General features: G+C 39.5%; 1 protein-coding gene and 1 long non-coding RNA gene across 2 annotated transcripts; one reads left to right on the top strand and one right to left on the bottom strand.

The window, feature by feature from the left end:
- The first annotated feature begins 3,752 nt into the window (after positions 1-3,752).
- On the top strand, positions 3,753-21,481 carry wdr73 (WD repeat domain 73). Its single transcript, XM_085176319.1, has 9 exons — positions 3,753-8,215; positions 8,796-8,997; positions 9,944-10,011; positions 10,155-10,240; positions 10,339-10,427; positions 12,310-12,377; positions 13,639-13,803; positions 16,506-16,871; positions 20,847-21,481. Exons 2-9 carry the CDS (start codon positions 8,939-8,941, stop codon positions 21,098-21,100), a joined length of 1,155 nt encoding a protein of 384 aa, XP_085032445.1. The 5' UTR covers positions 3,753-8,215; positions 8,796-8,938; the 3' UTR covers positions 21,101-21,481.
- On the bottom strand, positions 18,709-22,993 carry LOC146508711 (uncharacterized). The gene is made up of 2 exons (XR_014876679.1): positions 22,860-22,993; positions 18,709-21,117 (listed from the first exon to the last, which is right to left on the bottom strand). It is a non-coding gene; the product is annotated as an uncharacterized LOC146508711 (long non-coding RNA).
- Positions 22,994-26,280: the final 3,287 nt, after the last annotated feature.

Raw genomic sequence — 26,280 nt, 5'->3', positions numbered from 1 at the left:
AGGCATAGGCTGCTGGGGCATTCCCATGATGCACTGAGTTTTTCCTTTTCAGTCACCTTTTTCACTCACTATGTGTTAATAGACCTCTCTGCATTGAGTCAAACTTGTTATTACTCTCTGTCTCTCTTCCACAGCATGTCTTCTATCCTCTCTTCCTTCTCTCTCCCCATCCGGGTTGCAGCAGAGCCTGGTTCTGCCAGAGGTTTCTTCCTCTTAAAAGGGAGTTTTCCTTCCCACTGTCGCCAAAGTGCTTGCTTATAGGGGGTCATATAATTGTTGGGTTTTTCTCAGTATGTATTTTTGTAGGGTCTACCTTACGATATAAAGCGCCTTGAGGCGACTGTTGCTGTGATTTGGCGCTGTATGAATAAAATTGAATTGAATAGAATTTAATTTAATTGCAAGTCAGTAATTAATATCATCACCTTTATTCTTCAACACAGCCAGTCTTATGTAAACCTTCTTGTAACAGCTGTCCAGGCTTCTTGAAGAACATTGAAAACTCTTCTTTGGATGTTGGCTGCCGTTTGTTGTGTTCTCTGTCAAGACAGTCCCACACTGCATCAATAATATTAAGGTTGGGGCTTTGTGTGTTTTTCTATCCAGTTATGCTTTTATTGCATTGACTTTGTGTTTATTATCTCTGTCATGCTGAAAAATTAAGCTGTTGCTTAATAAGAATAAAAAAAACCACCCCAAAACATTCCTCCTAAAAAGATGGAGGTACATGGGCTGGACTGAAAATGAGTGAAAAAGCAGCCATGTTCCCCCCAAAATTTGAAAGACCTTCACAAAAACTTCAGAATTATGTCTCAAGACCACTTTGAAAAGTATGAAAGCAAAATGTGAAGAAATGCAGGGTAACTCTAGACTTTTGCACAGTACCCTAGTTGAATACTAAATTTTATAACATGCCTTTAGTTTTACATAAAAAAATAAAAATAAAATTAGAGTTCATTCTTTTTCCTCCTCATATTGTTTTCTATGAAGTCCAATATACACAGAATGAAAGCTCAAATCAGCATGTACATATATATAAGGTGTTGAATAACACCATATATTATGGTGCCATCATGCCGCGCAGCAAATGTCAGGGTAGAGCGCATATCGGTGGTTATATAATACGAGTCATACATAAATAATCGTGGAGACTTTTGCAGAAAGATTTTGTGTTTTTCAGTAAACAACTAGACCGCATCACGTCTGCCACGGGTGGATGAGTGGTGGATAAATGTTCTTAAGTCTTCTCCAGCGCTCCATAATCACACATATTGTGTTTAATACCGGCAAAATCATTGCTGAGTTGTTCATAATGACAGTTTTTGCTTTTTTCCTTTAAGTGGGAAATAATGATTTGATCATGACTCACGCATGAGTCCAGAGCAGCGTTGGGTAAGACAACGCCGCGTTACCCATTGCTACACCTGCGTTGTTTTCTCTTGTATGTAAGTGTTCAGACCAGCAGTGTATTGATGTGCATCATCTCATCAGGAGATGTCCTATTTCCAAGCATTAACATTCATGAGCGTGCGCTGCAGCTTTCAGCCCATGTCGGGCACTTTGCTTTGCTGCCAGTGAATCATTTTTCCGAGCTGAGATGTCAGTGAAATAGCTGCTGTGATTTCAAAGTCATCAGACCAAATAAGAAGTGATCGCAGCAAAAGCTTTCCACTCAAAAATACAAAACCAATATTTTCAGAATTATTTTCTGCGGACTATTTTAAAAGGCTTCACTTTGGAGTGTAAAAAGCTTCTTTGAGCGAATGAAGAGTGAAAGTTTACTGTGGCGTGATGCAACACAGATGCAACCAAACCCTGTAATTTTTCTTTAGCGTGACAAGCTTCTAAAAGCAAAGCAAGGACTGACGTGAAAACTTAGAAGGTTGTAAAGCTGCTGGATGCTAAAAAACTGATAATGTACAACTGATTAGTCTGATGACTGTGATTAACTATCTTTACACGAGATCTTTGTTGTGGTTTATGCAATTAGAGCATGTTATGATCTTTCCGCTCCTCAGAATAGCACTCTATCTGCCTCTTCATGCATCCAATCTGCAGTATGATCTGTTTCTTGTGAGTGAGACGATGGAACATCGGGTCCGTGGGCAGAAACAACTTGTTTGGTAGTTGAAGTTGTCACACAGTTAATCGCCAAAATGTTTCCAGTTGGTTGGTATCTTGTTTTTCCATCCACACTTTGAAAAGATCACTGCATGCACTCTGAGCACAGATGTTGTGGTCCTACATTATTGCACATAGTTAGGCATTGAGGAGCTGTGGATAGAATTTGTGCCTGATAAGAACATAAGACATGTGCTAGGCCATGAAATTGCAAAGTGTCTTAACTGACTGTGACACATTAGTTTGGGGCTCTGAATTTTGAAGCCTCAGCATTACTGTTTTGGCTGCCACCAGAAATGAGTGCAAAGTTATCAGCTGAGGCCAAATTGAAACACAACACAAATCGAAATTGGTTCGTGCTAAATTTTCTCAAAGTAGGTATTTCTTTCAGAGGAGGAGATCCAGAGGGGATTCGTTCTTCAGGGAGCTGGCTGACAAATGGTTGACGCACCAAGAAGAGTCTAACAGAAGAGATATGAGAGTAAGTTCACCCAGCAAAGCATGAACAAGACACTAAAATGTGCTAAACTGAAGCTGTACGAGTTGGTGAAGAGTGGGTGACTGAGACGGACCTTAAATACACAGGTGGGTAATGAGCCGAGCGAGTGCAAAAGCCAGAGATCTAGTGCAAATCTGCAGGAAGAACTCACGGGAGCAATAAAACCCGCTGACTCACAACCCCACACAAACACTATCTTCTGGGAGAAAGAGAAAAATAAAAATACAGAAAAAAATGAAGTAGGCCAACCAGTCGGCAGCAAAAATAGCATTTGTCAGATTATTCCTTTTAAAAAAAGACTGCTGAAGACTTCCAATGTGATATATAACACGCAGCTCTCTGTGCTGGTATACCTGTCAGTCAAAAAAGCCACACGCTTACGCGTAAGCCTTAATAGTGTCCAGATGGATGGATTTAACAAAAGAAACACCCACTCTATAGTTGCAGTGAGGGGAGAAACTAACCATAGATACCTGGCTGCAAACGTGGTTTTTAATGCTGTTAACTTGGGCTCGACTCAACCTTAAGCCATCATGCACTTGACTTGCAAACAAGAGCAATGAGACAGGATTGAGATACCTGCAACAGAGTCCTTCATGGTTTTACAAAGGTCTCTAGAAAGTAACAGAAAGGAGATCACTTTTATTTTGGAGTATTTTACAGTTCTTATGTGGATCCCACCTCAACCAGACTAGAAAAGCTAAACAAGCTGGAAGGGAGATGGAGCAAATCCCCCCTAAACTAAGGAATCACTGCATGTAAGATGGCATCAAATACAGAATACCATCTGGGACAGAGCTGGCTGGAAGCGAAAAATGCCCCTTTTCTCATTCAAAATATTAAATCAAATAAGGACTTAAATCAATATCACAGAAGTAAATAAATAGTTTTATTTATTTGTGTAATGCATCATTCTTTTATCAGAGGAACAATCACATCAGTAGACAACTGAAAAACACTCGTTCTTTGCTTTCTTACCCGCTGTCACTCAGTATTGCCAAAACTCTTTGTTTGTGAACCAATGTTGGTAAAGCAGTCTTCCTCACACCACAGTCTGTGAAGAAATTCTGCACACTGTTTATTGTCTTTGCTTATTGGCAGAAAGCATTAGGACCTGCTGGGATCCTTTTGACCAGGGGTGTCCAAACTTTTTTCACTGAGGGCCACATACATAAAAATATAGGAGGGGCTGGGCCACTTACTAGAAATTAGGTATATAACCTTAACTTTAGTGTATTAAAGTTAGAAAAATCACTTACATGTGGTCGAATATATTATATTGTTGAATATAATTAAAGACAAAACTGCCTTCATCACAGCTTTCCATAAATGGATCTTTATTGATTTATTCAGAAAAAGCGTTGGTAGCTCATTCTCAGAACAGCAGCCTCAGATTTCTTCTTAGACAGAAGATTTACAGCACAGAGAAAGAAAACAATAAAGGGGAAAATGGGACGGGCACATTTCAAGTTTGTTATTTAAGTTATTAGGCTTAGCAACACACCTATTAACGTTCGTTTGAAACCGTTATCAACATTAATAGACTGAACTGGACTTAATAACAGGAGTGCATATAATTTTAGTAAATTATTCTGGTGAGTATCAGCTGCGCTGGGTATGTAAATCGGGACATCCAGCCGCGGTGCTGATCGCCACTCGTGCCAAAAATCCAGACAAATGTCACTTGATCAAGGAGCAAATCTGCATCAGATGAGATCAGCTGACTTTGCGTGTACGTGGGCAGTGCACAGCGGTGTGTACTCTGTGTGTTAACAAGAAAAGCGCATATAAGAAAGTGGTGTGCAAAAGCAGGGTAGTGACAGAATTGATGCGCATTATTGATATTTGAAGCATGTGTACCTGCACATTAACACACGGGTACTGTGGAATATATTTTTTACTCACCTAAAGTGCTCGTCCACTCCCCGCAAAAAAAATAGCAGCTGTGCGGTGTCTGTGGCATCAGTGCTCTCATCGCATGCGATGGAGTAAAGATCAAAAGCACAGCTTTATCAGACAGTTGCAGTTTAATGTTGGCTGATAAGTCTTCAACAACTGGATTTCTGGACATGCTGACGTTGTTGACGGGCACATTATTTCGGTGACTTTAACGAGGCCGTGTTTTATGAGGTCTCCATCTGAAAAAGGCTTGCCATGTCTTGCGATGAGTTGGGCGACCTCATAGCTGGCTATTGTAGCCTTTTCCTGGACCTTTTGCTTTTGAGCACGAAAAAATTACTGTTGCTGACCCCGCAGGAGAGATACCCTTTGCTTTAATTTCTGCTCTCGATCAGCACCAGTGTAGGATGCATAGGCCTGATGTTTGGTTTCATAATGACGTCGTACATTATACTCTTTCATAACTGCCATAATTTCAGTGCAGATCAAACAGACACACTTCCCCTTGAATTCTTTGAAGAAATATTCACTCTCCCACCATGTCTGAAATTTTCTGCATTCACTTTCTACCTTTCGCTTCTTTGGTTCTGCCATGTTTAGTAACTAACTTGGGCTAAATTTCTTCTGTGATTGTCCTTTTTGGTGGAGCAACTGCCTCGATCGACAGTAGCTCCCCCTGGTGTTAAAACTAAGAAGTGCAATACACTCAAGCAAAAGTTGAAGTGCGGGCCATATTCGATTCTATTTATAAAATTACTTGCGGGCCAATTAAAAATGGATCGCGGGCCGCAGTTGGCCCGCGGGCCGGAGTTTGGACACCCCTGCTTTTGACGCTCAGCCGGAGGCAGTTATCCAGCTCGTCTGATATATTGTCCAACAATTATCGTATCTGAGGAAAACCCAGGCTTTCCTGCTGCGAGTGTGAAACAACAGCTTTGGGACAGAGGCCATTCACATCTCTGTGGTGTGATAGACTCAGCAGTGACAGCTAATGTGAAACAGGCTGCTCTTTGTTGAAAGCATGTGGCTGCTGGTTTTGTAATATGTTAAATGTGTTTAGCGATGTGTGACTGTTTTACTGACTCATGAAACTTCAGTCACCGCTGTTGAGTAAAATTTATAAGCTTAAAAAATGAAAAGAATCTCAGCAGGTGACGTCAGATATTCACCCAAGACTTTAAATTTGTTTCCCGCAGCTATTGTCCAATCAATACATTTTATCAGATGCCCTTTTAATGATTCCTGGAGTCAGGATTTACACAACCCCATCTCCAGTAGCCATGGATGCCTTTCTTCTAAATAAACAATTGGATATGCAAAAGAGGATTCCTGAGTACTGCTCCACAAAATATCAACAGGGAGGTGCAAAAAGCCTTTAAAGCCACACAGGCTGAAAATTGCCAATTAAAAGAGGGAAGAAAGGAAGCCATGCAGCACATCAAAGAGATGTTGGCCAGAAAGTTCACAATGTGCAGCAGCCTGCGTGAATATGAACTGAAAACAGAAAAACAGCGAGATGGTATCATTGCACAAAGAGGAGTGTGACGCTGACCACAATGCTGGAGGTGGATGGAAAGGAAAAAGTTGCTGGACAACCAGCAGGAGGGCCAGTTCAGAGGCTGATAATCCATTTAGCGGTTGTCAGGAGGAGGTAAAAAGCGGCAGTGAAATACTGGACATGGAGACGTGGGCTTATAAATGTTCAAAAAAGACAAAACCTTGAACCAGCAAAATCAAGGACACCACAGAAGAGCCTGAGTGGGGGTGACAGAAAGAGAAAAGAAAAGAAATGCTCGCATAGAAACTATAAGAAACATGACCAGGATAAAGAAAGTCAGGAAAAGAAATAACCTAAAGGAAAGCAGCTGAGAAAGAAGAAAGAATGGAGGAAGGTCGAGAAACAACTGACAAAGGTCAAAGTAAGCAGTAAAAGAAGAAAAAGAAACAGCTGAAAAAACAAGAAAAAGAGGCAAAGAAGGCAAAAAGGGCAGGGGGAGAAAGGGAAGACAAAGAGTGGCATCTGGATTTGAAAGCATGTGATGTCTACAGAAAGCTGCTGATTCAGCTCAGGCTGAACAGGGGATTTCTCTTCCTTTTCCTTTCTCCATTCTCCCAGCTTCATCTTCTTCATCTTCACCTCTGTAACTTTAATGCACTGCCAGCTCTGTCTTTCCTCGCTTTCTGTCAGCAACATCTTGTTTGATAAAAAACACATTTTATCGTATCTAAAGCACTGACAGACTAATATTTTAGTGGCTTACTCAATGAGGATTCAGACATGATAACCTGAAATATTTGAAATAACTCTCACTGATTATTTTGTTAGAGCAAACCGTTCCTGCAGCTCTGTATGCAAGCACGCACGTCTTCACTGTCCTGTACAGACTCTGGTTTGGACTCCCTTGTTTCTCGAGGAGTGACGGGAGAAATGGAAGGTCGAAATGTGACTCCGATTCTCTGCTGTGAGACAGTCGGAGGAACAGAACGACAGCACTGCTGCTGAGGAGGAGGAGGAGGAGGAGAAATGGCAAACAACAGCCGGAGAGATAAAGCTTTGAGCATGGTGGGATTGATGAGGTTTCAGCTGCTGTCCTGGAGAAAATTGAGGACAAATATAAGCTGCACTCACTCATTAATATTTGATCATTTAACTAGAAATGCCCAGCAACCCAAACATAACATCTGCTTTTGGTTCATTTTCCTTCTGGCAGCTTCATTTAATCAAATTATCAAAATAAACTTTTGCTCTGTTGCTCTGATAAAGGGGGAAGTATTCCCTCAGTACACCACGCTTTATTTACAAAATTCAAAATCTGTTAATCGCTCTCAACTATTTTGCATTCGTTAGTCTGATAGAGACAACCGGAAGCACAGCTTAAAGGCTGGAGGAGGGTAAACATCCCAAAAGTTGTCTTGAAAATATTCTTCTGAGACTCTTGGTAATTTCCTGCGCTTCCTTGTTACGCACTGTTGGCATTTTTATGACTTCCAATTCTTTTATCTGTATGGTATTTTATAATAAAGGCAGCTACAACAGGGCGTCTGTTTATGGCAGCTGCTTTGTACTGTTTGGAAAAAATGCTGGGTTTTCAGTTCATTAAGCCTCTGTGGCCATCTGAAGGCAGCAAACCATAAATGTGCTGTGAGAGTGCCGTGATATGAGGCACGACCTTCCACTGCGTTTGTCTTCAAACACTCGTTTGGGCCTCCTTGAGATGACTGTTACCATACACGCGTTAGACCAGTGGCTCGAAATCCTTTTTGTTATGCTGGAGACTTTGAGTTTTGTTAATAAACAGAAAATGGGCTGATATATATTCACCCCTTTATTACTTAAGCAAAGAACTTTTTACTGCAAGCCGCATCAGCTCATCCTCACAGCACTTTATTCTGCAGCTTTAAGCTCCTCACGGACGCTTCAACACGCAGAATGCATGAGCTGGGAATCAAACCACCAACCTCATGATTGCGCCGTCCCCTGATTTAACCTCATCTCTCTATGCTCACCTTCTTCTCTCTTCTTTTGCCGCCCCACACAGAACCTGGTTCCTCCAAGTGCTTACCCACGGGAGATCAATTGTTGTGGTTTTCTCACTAACACTGTGGGTCTTTACCTCACAACATCAGCCACCTTGTTGTGAACTGGCACTATACAAATACAAGCGATTTGCTGGGATGCAAAATTCAGAACTTACTGTAAGTTCATCTTCAAATATCTTAAATCAGTTTAACAAGCGAATATCAAGTGATTCAAATTTATTCCTGTGTGCTGTTTTATCTTTTAATTGTATGCATGTAGATGCCATCTGCTGTAAAGCCTGAAACCAATAAGGAGAGTCTTGATATTTAAGGATGCCTCTGGCTGCGTTGGCCTAAAATATCAAATTAAAAGTTAAAGAAGCTGTGCTGTGTTATAGCTGTGCCAGGGATGCCAAGAGAATAAATTTGCAAATCATCCTGCAGTGACTTCTGTTCTTCAGGCTGTAGATAGAAAGCTGCATATGGAATCAAGCAAATTAGTGCTTTGAATATCAGCTCAGTTAGATATTTGTTTATTGCTTATTTTTGTCTGGGGATCGGGTACAAAATCAGCTCATATGGAGCCCATGCCAGCATCTGAACAGGGACTCAAACCAGCAACCTTTAGGCTACTAGTCAGCTGCACAGGCCTCTGTACTTGATTATCTGCTTCTTGCATCTGTTTGTTTAATGGATTAAACTAGAACAGACCCTGCTGTTATTTTGTTTCTATCTAAACTTTAATATGTTACTTTAGATTGAGGCTCGCTTCCTCCAGACCAGCAGGTGGCGGTGTAGTTTTCATGAAGATAAGAAGCAGTAGAATAAAAAGCAGAGGGAAATAAACAGGAAGTGGTGGATGAGCAGCAGCACCCATGCCTGCAGGAGCTGTTGGGAGAGATGGAAGATTCAGAGTTTGAGGATATTTTAGATGACTGGTTTATCGAGTCACTGAAAACGTGAGTAAACTTTTTGCTTTGTTTGAACCGTCAAATTTATATTTTTATTACTACTTGCTAACTAACATTACCAGCTTTGCAAAGCAAACTCTTAATTTTAGGCATTTTACCCTCCAGCAGCTTTAGATTGTTAATAAACACCGCAACAAAACATTATTTAAATATATTTATGTTTATATTTAATTTATTTAAATTCGGCTTACGGATATCGCATCTAAAATTTAGATAAGCTCCAAATTGTCACCTTGTATTAGTTCATCTCCTACACTTAGCTTATTACTCGTGGTTTAAGAGGTGTTATATGTGTGATTCATTTTCAAAATAAATTTAGTGAATTCGAGTTTTATAATCTAGACGAATTATATGATATGATGTCTCGACTGTAGGAATCCATTTGTAGGTAAAAAAGAAAAATGTTCGCGTTGATTCTGTAGACAGAAAATATTAAATGTCATAAATGGTGAATGGAGTCTGGTGTCGCGGTTAAAAGGCCTATATTTTAAATAATACGATAGTGTATTCCTTTATTGTCATTGTACAGGTTCAACGACATGCTGGGTGCTTCACAGGGACTAAATATTTAGACAACAGGAATAAATACCAAACCGCACTACATACAAAGAAGAAGGCGCACAGTAAACTGGACATTTGCAAGGAGACACCAAACAACTTGAAATAAACATTAGGAATGCAGCTGTAGGGCTGTTTTTGAAAGGTTTGCATATAAAACTAAGGCAGAGTGAATTTATATTTTTCTGAATTCCTTAAAAAAAACCTTTTTAACTGATTATACTTTTTAAAATCTTATAGAGTGACTACAACAAACATAAGGTGGGCTCACCTTCACTTTTGACTGTAGCGCTCAAAATCACGTCACGTCAAAATTAAGTTTCACTGTATTTTATGTTAAACTCTATACAGAAATTCACAAACCTTTTTCCTTCAGGTACAAAGACCTTCATGTGTATCAGCTTGAACATCCCACCCAGGTCCTCGAGTGGACGTCAGGGAAGAGTAAGTTGATCTAATAATTTAAAATATGATGATGTGGCTTGAAGAACATGGTTCTGATTTTGCTGTTATAGGAGACAGCTTTTCAGCTCTTTATTTATTAGCCAAATCATTTGTATTAATCATTTTTTTTGGTGTGTTTGTAGGCGTTTGTGTCGCAGGCTTTAGTCAGTCCAAAAATGAAATTTTAGAACTTCGCTTGCCGCTGAAACTTCTTGCTGATGAAAATAAGGTAAAAATCAGGACATTAGTCCAAACTTTGAGTTTATTTTTCTCTAGGAGGCGTTTCAGATGTTACTCTGAACTTTTCCTGTTTGCTGTTGTGTTCAGAGTCTCTGCGCAGAACGGGATTTTAAAGTTTCCCATGGTGGTTTCACAGACGGTCCGGTTCGCTGCCTCACACACATCCCTGGAACAAGGTGAGTTCAGACCAGTGCTGGATAAATTACCCTTATAAGTAACAGGTTACATTAAAGGTACAGCCAGTCATTTTTGAGGTTATTTAATAGAAACAACTTCCAACAGGACTATTTTGCAGCTTGTGGAGACCGCCATGTTTCTCCCCTGTATTTGTAGTAGCAGCCACTAAGGACTTCACTTCTGACTAAAACTGTTTTATGCATGTGACAAAGGCAGAGGAGAAGAGAAGTCATAGGCATTCCTACGGTGCAGTGGAGCGACACTAAAATTCGTACCTGCACCTTCATACTCAAGATATGTTTGATCAATTGAGAAAAGGTCAACTTGACAAAAGAAATGAAAACGGGAAGGAAAGAGACAACACGACTTAATTAAAAATCATCCTCTTCCTCCTCACCTCAAGCCTCATCTCTTGAACTGAAGTCTGGGCTTTAACACAACAACAACAGCTGTTTATAAGTTAATATTAGTGAAAATCTCTTTGAAGTGCATCTAACACCAGCTAACAGCGGGAAAAACAGCAGTGCAACCAACAGTTAAGTGTATCCTCAACTACTCTCCTCAGTTTAGCTGTCATCAATCAGAAGTGAGCTTGTCTGACGTATTGGCCTGTACTGGACTAAGAAGCATCCAAATCTATTTCCTCTGGAGGAGACTGTAAAACTTTTAACTGGTGAATGTTTATCAGCCAGCATTGACAGCTGAGGTAAACAGTGGACTGACAGCCTTCCTAACAGAGGCAAAAACTCTTCTGCAGAGCCAGTCCAAACATGGCGTACAGTCTGTATCCAATGTTTTTGATCTCTCTGCTGACTAAAACATGTCTGTTCTACAGCAGCTACCATAGGTAGGATTATACACTTTTAACAACTATATAATTTGGAGGGTTAAGGAAACAACTCAGTTGACTACAGTCTACAATTTACTTCCATTATAAAGTAATCTGTTAGATTACAGCCTTATCTGCTGAGAAAATTACCTCCTGTTAATGTGGTATAATAAATACAACATTTCCCAAGCTCACGGCTGTATCCCAAGAAATCGGGGAGAGACAGAAACTTTGCAGATCCTTCAGGCTTTTATTCAGGAGCAGAAAAATGTAACATTTTAACAGTTGTTGATTACTTCTTTGAAAAGTACTTACCTGCTTATTTAAACCGCAAACTCAGCAGTAATTGGAGTACTGTTACTTTGTTTCATCAAACACTGGTTGTGACCCACTTCAGGAAGAGAAACTTGCTTCACTCTTTCCAAGGTTCTCTAATCCACGTGATGCCTTTTTCTGCACCAAACTTTGGTTTCAAAGCTTCTTTTTGGGGATTAATGAATTAAAAGAGGTCTTCTTCAAAAAAGGCACACTGAAAAGCACCCAGCAAGGCTGGAGCATAGAAATTATTTTATTCAGGTACTCTTTATATTTTCTACAGTTTAGTTTATTATTATTGTTACCTATCACGTATTTAACATACTTTTACACATTAGCAGATTTATAAAAGTACACAAGGTCAGTCAAGAGCAATTCAGACTATTGATGAACTGTTTAAAGGTTTTAAGCCTAAGTGCTAAACGTACAATTCTTCAGTTGTCTAAAAATTATCATAATTGTATTAAACTTGTTTAGACTAAGAAATTACTTACGAAAACATTTAATAGATGAGCTGATAATGACAATAATTAACTTTAACAAATCATTGCACCAGAACAGGTAACATATCGTACATCACGGTGCGATGCACAGTGTGGAGGGTCTGTGTTTTGTAGTTGTTATAGGTGGTGTGAGTCAGCGCTTGCGTAGATCTTTAGATCTGATGGTAAATGTGAGGGGACGATATAATCAGTAGCTTCGTAGCCTTTTAATTTAACGTTCTGTTATTTCGGCAGGTGTGCTGTGACCAACGACGGGCTGAGCTCCGACCTGCAGGTGTGGGACCTTGGAGGAGAAGAGAGCGGTGAGTGTGATTTCCCTGAAGCTCTCCTGCAGGACTGCATGTTTAAAATGCATGTGACCGCACTCAGGGTCATTTCAAAGTACAAAAGTTAGGCACTTGCTAACTTAATGACAAAGAGAAATTTAGTAAGACAGGTCAGATAACCAACAATAAACCAGAACAAAGCATAAAAAACATGAAATTAAAACCAAGAAAAAGAATAGGAATCAGATAAAATTAAACTTAACAGCAGTCCAGTGAAATTAATTAAGACCAAGAACTAATTATGAATAAAAGCTCACTTAAAACCTACAGAGTAGAATTTACTATCAGTAAAAAACTTGCAAATCATTGCTGTGATTATTAACGGTGATTTTCCGTGATATGAATTTAAAGTGACATGAGCTCAGTACAAAAAGCACCAGATTTTCTGGGCATTATGAGCTGAATGTATTCATCTAAATGCAAAAAGGTTACCACTTATGATAATGTTTCGCAGAGCGCAATAAAAAATATTCAAGGCCTTTTTAAATGCAACTCTTATCTACAGAAGCTGTTTTGAGACGACTCACTGAATGGATGAACCTTTTTTATTCAAGGTTAATGACTTAACTAGTAAAAATCACTGAATCATAACAGACTAGATCATAAAAGAAACTTTTCCTGTTGAATTCAATATTTATTTATCCTTTTTTTTTTTTTGGGGGGGGGGGGTATTTTGCTGAAATTGAAGTTAAAATTGTTTCTGTTGTAGCCCAAAGAAGACAAAATAGGAGGGAACCTAACCTGAGAGAAGAGTATTTGTATCATATCGTGCACATTTCTTGTGTTGAATTGTTCACCAGTAATAATTGAGACCAATTCTTGGACATCAAAAAGGTGGTGAGACGTTGACTGCCCAATCACTGTTACAGGGTTCACATTGATTCCTGACACCTGATACTTCACGTGTCTGACTGTCTTAATTTAAATGAAAGTGGCGTTGAGACATAGACATCTCCACCAATTAATGCAAGTTTAAAAAAGATTTTTGATGTGATTAGAGCAGTGAAGCCTGGTCTTGTGGGGTTTCACTTCACGTGCACTTTCAATTTCTGACCTTTAACCGTGTTTAATATGAGAGTTTGCTATTGTAATAGCATATATAGGAAGAAAATAAAGAAGGGAATAATAGGTCCCCTTTCCTGGTTTACAGCAAACAAGGTAAAGGGAATAATTATAAAATGTGGTGAGGCACTTCTCACAGTGTGACTGGTTTTCTTTTCCTTGTCATCCATGACAGATGTGATCAGGAGAACAGGAAGTATTAAAGGGAAAAGGAGTGCTTCAGAGAGAGGCAGCAGGATCGCAACTCGACCCTCGTCAGCGCCACAAGTTCTTCACGGAGCTCAGATCAGCGACGTCCAGCTGACTGAACTCACATCAGGAGAGACTCTCTATAAACTGGGTAACCCCACATTTACAGTTATCAGTTTATGTTCACGCTCGCCTGTGAGCATGGAGACTATAAGATTGGTTTAGTTTGTGTCTTATTTAAGTAGAGGTGAAAACTTAAGTCGAAGTGGTGCTTTATGCAGTCTTGTGAGACTGTTCATGTCACTGTTGTGAGATGTTGAAATTTGAGAAATGTCATAAATGCTTAAAAAAATTGGAACAAAATTGGGAATTTTTCTCAAGAAAATAGAATCTAGATTCAGATTTTCTTCAGCATCCAGAGACTCTAATCGTGAATGGTGTGGAGGAAGATAAACACCAGCAGCAGCAGCAGCGTGAAAGAATTAAAGTGACTTTGTGTGGTTTGTTTTATGCTCAAAATCTAACTGTATTCTTACTTTTGGTAAACTGGTTGTCTCTCCTACTAATACTATAGTAATGTAAATCATATTTCTAGTAGAGATGGACCGATCCGATATGACGTATCGGTATCGGTCCGATACTGACCTAAATTACTGGATCGGATATCGGAGAGAAATAAAAAATGTAATCCGATCCATTAAATATCAAAAAAGCACCTCACAAAACTTGGCGACATGGCGAGCCGGAGCAGTGTGGTCACGTGATAGAGCGGCTGTGTGTATTTGTAGCCTGCTAGCAAACATTTCATCTCCGAGGAAGTTATCTCAGAGAGAAGTAAAGCAAGTGTGTAAGTTCATCTCTGAATGTTTGTAAAGCATTCCCGCGTTAAGCTTAACAACCGATATATAGAGCAACTGCCTCTTCTCTCTCTCTCTCCTGCTGCTACTTCAATCGTGAAACTGCTTAATGATCAGCTGATCGGCTTTTCTGTCGCGAGTCCGTCTCTCTTCTTTGTTTTTGGCCCATTTCTCACCAGAAAGAGGAAACCAGCGGCTGAACAACAGCAGCACTATTAAGCTTGATAAGCTGTTGTTAGAATTTATTTAATATTACTTTCTAGACCAGGATCTTTTTCTATGCAGCTGACGGCTGGTAACTGTGCAGGGGCGGATCTAGCAAAGTTTAGCCAGGGGGGCCGATAGGGCATGAACAGGCAAAAGGGGGCACAAAGACATACTTTTCTTTGATCAGTGTTGCTGATCTATGAAATATTTTGGGTGCAGTGTGTTTTTTTTACATACAGGTATAACAGAATAGCTTTAGTGTTGTTGTTGTTTTTTAACTTGAGTATGAACTTATACAAAAAGCAGCAAGATATTAAAAAAACAGTTTTACTGATTAAAAAACACACTATATCGGATTCATATCGGTATCGGCAGATATCCAAATTTATGATATCGGTATCGGTATCGGACATAAAAAAGTGGTATCGTGCCATCTCTAATTTCTAGTAAAGTTTTTATAATGAAAAGAAACTGTTCTTTACATATAGTTTTTCTTAAAACCGTGTAGTACGTACAATCACTGTTTGTGAAGCACATCTAAGATTTATTGTCACATGAAGATGAAAAAAAAACCTCATTTTTTTTCATCTTTCATCTTCCTGAGAAGAGCGAAGACAAAAGCTTTCTGTGCAGCCAGGAGATGTTTTCCTGCTGTTCTTTTGTGCCCCGCCAAAGTAAGTTTGATCTAGTAAGAAAGGCTGAGCTGTGTTACGATGCAGTATTATGTTGTAGGCCACCCACTGTAACCCCTAGGAAGATCTGTAACTTTCCATTTCTTTTCCCTGCTTTATTTTATTTATTTTTCCACACAAAAATAGTTTGCTGAAGCTCTGAGTGGAGGTGAGACTGTGGCTTTAAGGCCTGGAAGGACAGTTAATACAAGTAAAGTGAGCAAACAATAATTAATGTTCCATGGTTCCCAAAAATTAAAAAAAAATAGTTGGCATCAAAGTGCATCCCAGCTTTCGTAGGGAGATAGGCAGAATGCATGCTGGGCAGGTTGCCAGTCTATCACAGAAAGAGGACCTTTCATACTCATTCACATCTATGACCAATTTAGAATCACCAGTCACCCTAACATGTATGTCTTTGACTGTGGGATGAAGCTGCAGTATGTGGAGAGGCAGAGAGAACATGCAAAGGCCAGTGGATTCAAACCCAGGACCTCGTCACTGTGAGGCTACAAGGCGTGGAGCGGTTCACAAAACAGAAATTCTTTTCATTGTTTAAATCTGTTTCCTTAAACTTGTGCCAAGTACATAAATGGTTATTCTCTGTCACATCTTAACTAAAGGAATATTTTTCTCTATGCTAAAATACAATGATTCTCGCATCTTTAAGACATGTTGTGTATGATCAGAACATAAAGACTGAAATGACTGAAGTTTATACGCTACTGAACGGGGCCGATTCCCCCCCCCCATGAACCATTTGATCTATAGACGCTCCAAAGTAGTAACCATTGCTTCGCTGCACGCTGCATATTATCAAATGTTAGCAGTTTCCTCACCATATTCCTTTCTCTGCTTGTTTCTGACCGTTATGCACAGCCAGTGCACCAAAACAAGGCCAACAAACGACCAGCCTGATGTTTTTGTTTCTGAGCACTTTGCCTGTAATTGTTGCAGCAGGAGGGCCATTAAATGCTCTTTCAGCTGGGGGTTTCCTCAGCTGTTCATTTTCAAAACACTGATGTTCTAGTCATAAAACCATCTCTGCAGCAGACTGCAGTATGTAATCTCTCTGTAATGTGTGTTTTGAGACATTTTGCGTTGTTTTGTCCCAACAGAGACCGACTCAGCAGATCCTCTGAGTTCCTTACAGTTCGTGAGTGACACGGTTTTCCTCGCCGGCTGCTGTAACGGGAGTGTTTACGTTGCCGATACTCGGACGTCTGCTCCTCCTCAGCTTTCACATTCACCATCTTCAGACGAGTCTGTCATCTGGTGGACGGATGGTGCTGCAGGTCCACATCCGTCCAGCTGCAGGGTCATCAGAGTCTCCTCGTCTGGACAGGCGGTGGTTTCAGACTTGAGAAATCTGGGAGGGGCGGGGTGTCAGGCTCAACTAGACGTCCAAACAAGAGGCCGCTGCAGCCAGGTCGATGTCAAAGTGTCGTGGGCTCCAACACTGGATGACTGTATCTCAGTGTCAGGTCAGTTTATACAAACAGTTTTTTTTCAGATGTTGATGTTTTCTGTAAATGATCACGCTGAAAAACCCTGTTTTATCTGCACACTGATTAACTAAATAATACTGAGTAATCTGTCACACTTGCACAGATGTGTTTTATATGATGTTTCTGTACTAATCTCTGGATCTGCAGAAACTTCAATCTTTAGGAAAACTACATTGGCTTAGCTCAGCTAAACAGTGATGAGCAGCATACTTGGCTCTATTCAAACTAACACAAATTTAATTAGTGAGCTTTAGATTTGATAAGTACAAAAAATGACATAACTTACAATTTAATTTCTTGGCATCCTCTTAATCGGGGTGTTTTTCATTGCTGTGAGAAACCTCACCTTGGGCTGCTGAATCAGCTTCTCCTTTTCCTCCACCTTTCTTTTCTTCTTCGTTTTTTTTTTTTTTTGTTCACCCCTCAGCTGTAAAAGGCTGATTGTGTATTGCTGTCATCCTAGCAGGTGGACAGGCAACAACTCAAGAGTGAAGCTACGTAGTCATTCCAACTTCTGATAAACCTGTCTCTGTTATTATTATTGTTATTATTAGTAGTCGTATTATTATTAGTATTGTTACCTTTTATCTCAAAAAGATTTGAAAGAGTAGTTGTAAAACTGCTAACTAATCATTCTCAGAGGAATGGCTAATTTGAAGAGTCAGGCTTCAGAGTTCATAATAGCACAGAAACAGCATCATTGAAGGTTACAAATGATCTTCTTATGGTCTCTGACAGTGGACTCTTCTCTGTGCTTGCCCTGTTAGAACCTGAGTGCAGCATTTGATAGTGTTGACCATAATATTTTGTTACAGTGATAGAGTTCCACAGGGTTCCGTGCTAGGACCAATTCTTTTTTTTGCATTATACGTGCTTCCTTTAGGCAGTGTCACTAGATGGTATAGCATACATTTTCACTTCTATGCAGATGACACACAACGTTATAAAACACACCAATTAGTTAAACTGCAGGATTGTCTTAAAGACATAAAGACCTGGATGACATCTAATTTTCTGCTCTTTAATTCAGAAAAAAACTTAGGTTACTGTAATATAGTATCTAACCTGATTCTTACTCTAGATTGCATTACCTTGGCCTGCAGTAACACTGTGAAGAATCTTGGAGTTGTTTTTGACCAGGATGTCCTTCAACACACATATTACACAAATAAATAGAACTGCTTTCTCCTATTTGCACAATATCTCTAAAATTAGAAATATTCTGTCTCAGAGTGATGTTATGAAACTAGTTACTTATTACTTCTAGGCTGGACTACTGTAATTTGTTATTATCAGGATGCCTGGGCTTACTTGTGGTTCCTAGGGTAGAATGGGAGGCAGAGCCTTCAGCTTTCAGACCCTCTTCTGGGAACCAGCTCAGTTTGGATTTACTTTTAAGAGAAGGAACGATATGAAGAACTCTGGTTAGAGTAGTGGTGTTGTGACAAAGACCTGGATAAGCAGCAGAAAATAGATAGCTGTCCACAAAACAATTGGACAGCTATCTATCAAATTACATCTGGCCAGAGGTTTAATTTGGACCTCTGGCCAGATGTAATTTGATGTTAACATTATAAAGACCCAACAATAACCCTGTGAAGCTGTGATGTCAAATACTAATCTTAAAATTCAGCTGATGATGATATTCATTATGCGCTCTTCTTTTAGGGGGCTAAATAGAAGAGTGTCAAGTTTGAGGAACGGGCTTAGGGCAAAGATTTCAATTCAAATTTATCCAGTAATTACATCTTGCAGACTGAACTAACTTAAAACAAAAGATGAAGAAAACTCTAATTTCGTACTTTTTTTTTCCCCCTTTTTCTTTTGATGAACAGCTTTGGCTGATTTTTCTGCAAGTATTCGTAGAGAAGGAACCTTTTTGATGTTAAAGAAACCCTGTGACCTTTACTGTAATGCCACCTTCAGGACAAACTTGACATTTTCAGCCTCACTTGTGGGGAAAATGAATCACCGTAGCCTTTCAAGGCCACTAGTTGGCCTTTGCAATATTAAAAGTACTATAGTGATGGGTGTAAATAAACCAGGCGTGTACACTGGCTCGCACAGAAAATAATAGGGGAGAAAAAAAAAGTGTGTTACGCTTCAAAGAACAGAAAATAACCAACATGTGTCACAATGTGTTGTGTAGGATAACATGGCCTTACCTCATTTAAGAAAGAAAAACAGCCAAAGCAGCATCTATTTCTAGACTGTTGCTGCTAATGTAAACATTGTCTGATATGAGGAAGTTCAATTTCAATGAGATCTGCTTTGTGAGTTGCTCATTTAATGTTTGGATAAAGATTTTTAAAATTGTCTGTTAGGGTTCTCAGTCATCTAGGTCATCGTAGTCTAAGGAGCTTGGAAAGCGAAGCGTGTGGACTTCTTTAAGTTTTCTTGAAGACGTTTTACCTCTCATCCGAGAAGCTTCTTCAGTTCTAAGCACAAATGGTGGAGAGTCCAAGATTTTAAGCCTTATGGGAGTGTCCGCAAGAGGGTAACGGACCCCCTATTGATCCTCTATCTAATCACACGAGCCAAGGTGTGAAAATGGGTGTGTGTCACAATCAGCCAAGGTTTCGGGTGGACCCATAGTGATACCTTGGCCATGTGAAATCATGTGATTTTAAATGGTTAAATGGCCCAGGATGTGAGTGGACGTTAAGGCGTCTGGGAAGGGATCTCAAAACTGGATTATAGATGGAAGACAGTTGGTGTCGTAAGCCAGCGCCTCTGTTCAAAGATGGTCGCTCACAGTGGACATAAATGGCTTCTTTCACTCCTTTCAAACCATCTGTCCTCTCTGTCCAAAATGTGAAGATTGGCGTCCTCGAAAGAGTGACCTTTGTCCTTTAGATTCAGATGGACCGCCAAGTCTTGCCTGTGGAGGTGGCTCTTCTATGTTGTGCCATGCGTTTATGAAGTGGCTGTTCAGTCTCTGCAATGTAGAGTTCTGAGCTTTCCTCTCTGTACAGTGCAGCGAGGAAAACTCAGACCTCATTATTTGCATCACGTCACAGTGGAGCCCCCAGCATGACTCAGAATGGATTTACGGTTCTGTGTAGGTGCATGGAGGTGCATGTGCGTACAGTCTTCCATGTGCGTAGGTTAAATGCTGACTGGTTGAAATGATTTGAACAGTCACGTAAAAGAAGACACGGAGGAAGTGAAGTGTTTTACAAACATGGCCTCTGAAATTACTAACAGAAACATCCAAAGATTGAAAGGATGCACTGGCAGATTTAATTACTCATAAATTTCAATCAGGGTAGCGTTATTGAATTCTTCCAGCAGCAAAGCACCGTGAAATGTTTTCATCACTGAGCATCAACGAGAGAATAAGAAATCTGTCATCACTCTTTTGTAAAGGCTTCTGCTTGTGAAGGTCTTGTTTTCATACTTTTGAAGACGTTGCCACAGTGACCTCAGCTTTATAACAAATTAATTATGGACCCTTTTAGCATTTCTGACCCTGCATGAGAGCCAGTGACATAAATATTGGTTTACAGCTCTCTTTAAAAATACAAATTAAATCTGTGAATCTGACGTGCAGCACAGTCTTGCAGACTATATGATTACCAATAGAAAAACATTTAATTAGGTAAGCGACTGCAGTAGAGGCCTTCATTTGTGCGCTAATTGTAATTATCAACTCTGTTTATAGCAATCAGACGTAAGTATAGTAATTTGTCACAAAAAGGCAAAAAAACAAGATGATCAAGGGGCTTAAAGTCTACAGTCAACATGTGGGTGTCTGCAGAAATGAAAGTTGTGTTCACAGTTTGTTAACAGACTAATGCTACCATTTCAAAGTAAGTGGATAAGTTAGTTATCAATTTCTTGACTTCATAGTTGTTGAATGATTTGAAATTTTAGCACAATATTATCCTAACGAATAGAAATGTGGGTCAAAAAGAAGCCTTTTAAAGTTTCTGCCTTCATCCTCATCAGGTTTCAGTGGCGTTGTTCAGATCTACAACACCCGTCTCTGGGGGGCGGAGCTGCAGGAGGCTCGACCGCTGTTCGAGCATCGCGGTCACGCAGTTTCATCACAGCAGACTGATGACAGTATTCCCACCTTCGTCACCTCCCACATCTGGCACCCCGAGCGGCCGCGGACGCTTCTGTCTGCAGCCTCGGATGGCTCCGTCCACGTCTGGGACTGGGTGGACCCGGATCGACAGGCTGGGAGCCCAACACCATGAACAAAGTGAAGGATGGCCTGGGACGAGTAAGATGATAGAGCCATGTTATAAATTACTGAGGCACTGCTCCACAAACTGATGTGGATCAGTAAAAAGGATCGATCGCCTTTTTATGATCAAACTGGAATATGGTTAAAGAAACAATTTAGAAGGAAAACAAACTGATGGAAATGTGGAACTTGTTTCATGAGAATCAAACTGATCTTTGCCTTTAAATTACAGAAAAATTGCTGGAATGAATTCACAGCTGTTGGCTGTGACTGCTCTCATTTAGGAACAAATGAAAGCAGATGACTGTCGGGTTCGATTACACAACATATTTGTACTGCAGCTTTTATAAGGTGATAAATGTTTGTACCTTGGATGGCTGGGTCAGAACTATTATGTTTTCATTAAGTAAGTAAGTAAGTAAAATTTTATTTATATAGCACATTTCTAGATAAAAGATCACAAAGTGCTTTACAAGGTAAAAAAAAACAAAACCAGTCAAAAGTTAACAAAATGCAATTTTAAAAAGATGTGTTTTTAGCTGTTTTTTAAAAGTAATCACTGAGTCTGCAGATCTTAAGTTCTGAGGAAGAGAATTCCACAGTCTGGCGGCCACAGTAGCAAAAGCTCTATCACCCTTGGTTTTCAGTCTTGTATACTGAATAACAAGTAGGCCCTGATCACAAGACCTCAGGGACCTACTAGGGGCAGCATTAACTGTGTTGATGCTGTAAAAGTGGTATTTTGTTTACTTATCAGTGTAAACGTGACCAACAATCTGCTGTTTAGAGTCTGTCTTTTGGCCTTACTTTAACCCTGGTACTGAGCAGCAGGACCCCTGCTTTTATAAGCACTTAGAGCCCAGCACATGAGTACCACAGGCCACCGATAGCTCTCGAGACTGAAACAGTTTAGACATCTATGGAGAAAGCTTTAAAGGTTGGCACTGACTCAGGACCACATCCAGATTTGGATTTGGATGGCTATTTTTAAACAACTTTTTCACTTAATTAGCTCTTGCAGATAAACTGTTTTTAAAGATCATGAAAAACTGTAAACCTCTTTCCTTTTTTTCAGTCCTCATTTTGGTTAGACAGTTTTACAGTCTGATTATTTCAGATTTTAGTGAACTGACACTTGAAACGCGAGGTGGAGACCATTTCCTGTTCAAGTTTCACTTCTGTCTTGCATTTTGTTTAGTCTCTCTAAATGACATTTATCTCAGCTACAACTTTCTTTTTGCTGGAAAATACTGAGACTACATGGGGGGAAAAAAATAAATTTTGGAAAGTGCATCTCCCTTTTTATAAAGAGTTCCAAAATCTGAAAACATCTGTTGTGAGACGCCACATCTGCGACGCAGCGATGTAGCAATAACAGTGAGTGAACTGTTGAGCACAGATGAGGATCCTGAGGCCAGATTTTAGTTGAGTGAAGCAACTGCAGCTCAAGTCAGGAGAGTTTTTCAGAGTTATTCCTGACTCATGTTTGTTTTCATTTGCAGAAAAATCGCAATTTCCTGTTCAGAATCAAGGTCAACCTTTTTAATTAATACATTTTGTTAAAATTATAATATCATTACAGCAGGACAAATGCTCTTTAAACCTTTACACAGGAGGCCTTTCAGTACTTAAGCTGGCATTAACCCTTTAAAACCGGTCAGCGGGCACGCTTCGTTTTGCACAACTACTTTTAAATCCCGGTAGCACTGCAACCACGTGAGCTAGCGCAATACTTTTTTTTTTGCATATGAAACCGGAGTTGTACTTACATCTTATGCCATCAGCTTGTCCTAGGTCACAGTTTCCTTCCACATAAAGCTTTGCAAAAACTGCATAAAAAGCGCTTGCAGCAACAAAAACACAATATTCCAGAAACACGCTTTGCCGATCCGACCAGCTGTTCATAACACTTCCTACCGCGTTAGCGCGAACCGTCATGACCTGCCCGAAAGCGGAAATGTAGTTTTTTTACCAGCAGGGCCTCATGAGCCTATACTGGTGTTTTTAAAAGTTATGTTTGACTTTATGACTTTCTGTGTCGTTTCTGGGATGCTTAGGACTCATATTGCACTGCTGGAAATGGTTTATTTTGATCCATATGCTTTTTTTGCAAATTTGCATTATAATATTTATTTTCATTTTTCCTGCTGTATATAAAAATTGGTGTATTTTAAAAATAAAACTATGAAGAAACTCAAAATAAATTTCCTGTGGTGGGAAACTATTTTGTGCAACTTTTTTGTATTTACAGTTTTGAGGGATAAGCCTCTTAAATTTCTCTAACTAGAAATATATGTTAAAAAAACAAAAACGATTTTCAATTTTTTTTGTAGTTTATTGCACTTTTTTCAATTTATGTAATTACTATGCACTTAATGCATACATATTATTAAAATTTAGGCTGTAATGGTTGTATTGATGTATATCAACTTGAAATGCTCCCAAAAATGGCACTACAGCATGTAAAAATATAATATAAGCTCTTGCGGACTTGGTTCTATGGTAGGTCTTAAAGGGTTAAACTGAATATGAATGTGATGAAGGTAATATATAAAGACAGAAACAACTATTTGACTAGAAGTATCAGACAAATTGAGGTTACAGTTGCTGAACTATAAATTAGTTTCTAAATTTAGATGAATTCCCAAAACCTTTTTCGTCCTGACTGCTCTAAAACCCACAAACCTGCTGAGCTCTCATCATTTGTTCCCCACTGAACCGAGTCCACTGTCTTTGTCTCTTTGTACACAGAGTCAGTGGCCAAGGTGCCAAATTACAAAAGATCTGGACTGAGAATCAGTGGCAACAGGAAATTTTTGGTTCAAATGCTTATCAATATGTACAGAGGTGGTCAGAAGAGTAAGTGTCTGCAGCTATCTGTAAAACACAGTTAAGGCTCTGTCGTGACTTGCGTCTGCTTTTTAGCCACTGTAAAAATTGATGGAATTATAACACCAGAGTATAATGCAAATAAAATCAATTTTTTGGCATGAAAATGACCCCAAACACACTGCTAGATAGAGATAGAGGATAGAGAACACAGTGGATTCACGTCCTCAACATTACTGAAGCAGTGTGGGAAAAGAAAAAAAGGCAGCAAACATCTACAGAAGAGCTGGCCCAGGGAGATTCAGATACTATTCATTTCAAAAGCCTGCTGAGAGAAAATGCACAAATATTATTCCAGAACGTTGGAAAACTTTTTCTCTTGCAGCATTACAAACAGATTAATGAGAAAACCTCAGAGTAATCAACATGCCCTGAGCTAATAGTCATGGGAGTCAGTCTCAGTCTTTTTTAAGAACTTCTGACTTTAGAAATTTGCCTAAAGATACCTTTTGATCATTAGATTATTTTTATGACTATAGATTATTTATCTAAGGCAACGATCCTAGAAAATGTCCCCCATCTGACTCCTCATAGAGCCACAATTCCCTGATGCTCTCCCACAGGCAATAAAATGATTCTTCCCTTTCCTTTTCCTTCTTTTCACCAGTGAACATCAAAGAAATGGATACAAAAGCAGGCAAAACTTAATTTCATACTTTACTGCCTTCTTTCTTGCCCGTTGAACGCATCATTAGACTCCCCGCGGACACTAACGTCACCAAATGATGAAAAATTGCAGCTCTGCCCCGAAGCGAACTCCAATTTCCTCCTAAACCTTCGTGCCTTCCATCAGTGCGCTACTCACCTCAGTCCCAGCTGAACAAAAATCCTGTTTTGAAAACGCTACCACTCTTTCTGTTCAATCTTAAGCATTAGTCAAACTATTTTTTTTGTCCAGCTACTTTCTTTGCCCTTTGCAACAACTTAGAAACTCCCTCTTACCCAACAGATGGCTCATTCAAAGACAGCCGGCATCAAAATAAACCACAGAGCAGGCAGATGATTCATAAAGGATTCATCTCCACTTTGCTTTCTGCCTCCAAAGTTGTACCATACACTTGTCTCTTCTGGTATCTTAGTGCCCCTGCTAAAGGTTTCATTTCACAACTTTCTCTGCCCGACAGCGTGTGAGAGTAAAGTGTTTGTCTCTCTCTGTAAGTGGCAGATCTCAGTGTCTCTGCTGCTTGACATCCAAATTCCTGTTAATACTTTTTCCAGCAGCTCTCGAGCATATCGCAGTTTCATAACCCAGAGGCATGCTCTTTTTTTCTTTTTTAAAACTTCTATCACTCCTCTGATAATAACAGCACTGCCCACCCGAGGCTTTGGAGTGTGACAACTCACAATTAACGCTGAGGCTGTGGGACTGATAGCAACAGGCTGAAGAGAAGCTGCAATTACATCTATTTGATATTGCTGGGACTTTTTTTTTTTAAATTCTCCATTGATGTATCTACTATACTATATGTATATGACAGTCCTAATTTATCATTTGTCATTCATCAAGAAAAAAAAACAAATTCTTGTTCCAGCTTTTAAAATATGGTAATTGCTTCTGGATCAAGATGTCATCTTGAGAGCTGGGATGTGCAATTGGTGTTTTTCTGACATTTGAAGCGAGTAATTCACTTATTTGTCACAAATATGGAATAGCTTTATCAAAATCGAAGTGACTCATTTCTTGCAGCCCTAAAATTATTCTCAAATGTCGCTTGAAGGATATGTCAGGAGGTGTAAAGATTTCCCTTTAACAAACTCCAAATGCCTTATAAATATAAATATAGTTGTAGATGTCTTGGCCAAACTAAATATCTTAAAATTACAGGTATAAACAGAATAACACATAACAAAAATTTTGTCAGAAGATTTGAGAAATGCAGTTCTGAAATTCTAAGTGAATGAATCTGCATCGCAGCCATGTTCATCATTTCCAAGGATACAATGACTAATGCTGCGCAGATGCTCTAAAAACTATTAATTTTCATTTCTTTCATGTTTAAAAAAACAAAAAAAAAACCAAACCCTAATACATCGGGCAATAATAATATACTGAATAACACTGGTAGCAGCAGCTACTCTGATTCTATGGCTTAGTTAACCTGCGTGTGGTATTTATGCCAGCTATTCATCGTATAGCTGTTCATTATATAGCACCAAACTATACAACAACAGCTGCCTCAGGGCACTAAAAAACCCTGAAAATCAAACTATCCTCTTAGAGCAAGCACTTGGCAACAGTGGGAAGGAAAACCCCCGTTTAACTGGAAGAAACTTCCAGCAGAATCAGGCCCAGAGAGAGGC

This window comes from Neolamprologus multifasciatus, chromosome 11, assembly GCF_963576455.1.
Source record: "Neolamprologus multifasciatus chromosome 11, fNeoMul1.2, whole genome shotgun sequence".
Classification (NCBI taxonomy): Eukaryota; Metazoa; Chordata; class Actinopteri; order Cichliformes; family Cichlidae; genus Neolamprologus; species Neolamprologus multifasciatus.
This window is presented reverse-complemented; position numbering and strand designations above follow the sequence as displayed.